This window comes from Chaetura pelagica, unplaced genomic scaffold (genome assembly GCF_000747805.2).
Source record: "Chaetura pelagica isolate M959 unplaced genomic scaffold, ChaPel_1.0 scaffold17, whole genome shotgun sequence".
Classification (NCBI taxonomy): domain Eukaryota; kingdom Metazoa; phylum Chordata; class Aves; order Apodiformes; family Apodidae; genus Chaetura; species Chaetura pelagica.
The window spans coordinates 3,737,935-3,739,528 of NW_009970726.1; the positions used below are offsets into that span (position 1 = coordinate 3,737,935).

Below are 1,594 nucleotides of genomic sequence, written 5' to 3' on the forward strand. Positions count from 1 at the left end.
TGGTCATTCTTTTAACCCTTGCTTTACTGTTTTTATGTTGTTCCTAATTCACTCACACCAATCTCAGTGGCTCTGTTGCAGGGTCTACATCAGCAAAGAGCTCTACAGAGAATCAGAGAATCATAGAATCTTAGGGGCTGGAAGGGACCTCGAGAGATTATCTAGTCCAACCCCCCTGCCAGAGCAGGGTCACCTAGAGTAGTACATCACACAGGAACTCATCCAGGTGGGTTTTGAATGTCTCCAGCGAAGGAGACTCCACAACCTCTCTGGGCAGCCTGTTCCAGGGCTCTGTCACTCTCACAGTAAAAATTTTTTTTCGGATATTCACCTTGAACCTCCTATGCTCTAATTTACACCCATTACCCCTTGTCCTATCACTGGTCATCACTGAGAAAAGCCTAACTCCGTCCCCCTGACACTCACCCCACCCAGCACAGAACCACTGGTCTCCATTAAGGCAGGAGATTAGTGTCATCAGGCGTGTTTTGCTTTAGGATGCATCACTTAAAATTTGATACTGCACAGGGAAGCCTTGCCTGTACTTCTGGAGTGTTGCTACGCCACAGATCCCAGGAGTAGATGCTACTTAATGAACAAACACAGAAAACAAGTTTAAAATTACCTTGGTATAATGGTATTAAATACAATTTATCACTGGCTGCATTTGTAGCATTAGTTTAGCTGTGTATAAATAGTACAAGGCATCTATCCCTCCTGCTGTAAGAGAAGATAAAGTTCATAACCACCTGAGGAACCTGAGTATATTTAAGTCTATGGGGCCTCATAAGCTGCATCCCAGAGTCCTGAGGGAACTTGCTGATGTAGTTGCCAAGCTACTCTCCATGGTATTTTGAGAAATCATGGCAGCCAGGTGAAATCCCTGGTGACTGGAAAACAGGAAATACTGTACCCGTTTTTAAGAAGGGTAGAAAGGACAACCCTGAGAAAAACAACCTGTCAGCCTCACTTCTGTACCTGGGAAGATCATGGAACAGATCTAAGGCACATGGAGGACAGAGGAGACTAGAGACAGTCAGGCTGCTTTCACCAAGGGCAAGTCCTGCCTGGCCAACCTAGTGGCCTCCTATCATGGAGTGACTGCATCAGTGGATAAAGGAAGAGCTATGGATGTAATCTGTCAGGACTTCTGTAAGACCTTTGACATGGTCCCCTACAACACCCTTCTCTCTAAATTGGAGAGACATGGATTTGATGGGCGGACTGTTCAGTGGATGCAGAACTGGCTGAATGGCTGCATCCAAAGGGTCAGCAGCTCCACGTCCACACGGAGATCAGTGACGAGCAGTGTCCTTCAGGGGTCCATACTGAGACCAGTACTGTTTAATAACCTCACCAGTGACACAGACAGCGGGACCGGGCGCGACCTCAGCAGGTCTGCAGACGACACGAAGCTGAGCGGTGCGGCTGACACGCCTGAGCGGCCGGAGCTCACCCGGAGGATCCGTGGCACCGGTCTGCAGGCTCCCCGGCCCGCCCTGCGTTTGGCCTGCCCTGCCCTGGCTCCTCCCCCGGCAGCTGCCGGTAGCTCCGCACACGGCGCCAGGCCGGCCCCGCGCACCGCGCGCTGTGA

At 50.4% G+C, this 1,594-nt stretch overlaps 1 protein-coding gene across 1 annotated transcript in view; it reads left to right on the forward strand.

Annotated features, from left to right (window-relative positions):
* Positions 1 to 1,235: 1,235 nt before the first annotated feature.
* Positions 1,236 to 1,594, forward strand: part of YME1L1 (YME1-like 1 ATPase) — a 21,858-nt gene continuing 21,499 nt past the window's right edge. The window contains exon 1 of the mRNA XM_010007028.1: positions 1,236 to 1,545. Within this exon, the coding sequence (XP_010005330.1) occupies positions 1,236 to 1,545 (310 nt within the window). The remainder of the gene's footprint in view (positions 1,546 to 1,594) is intronic.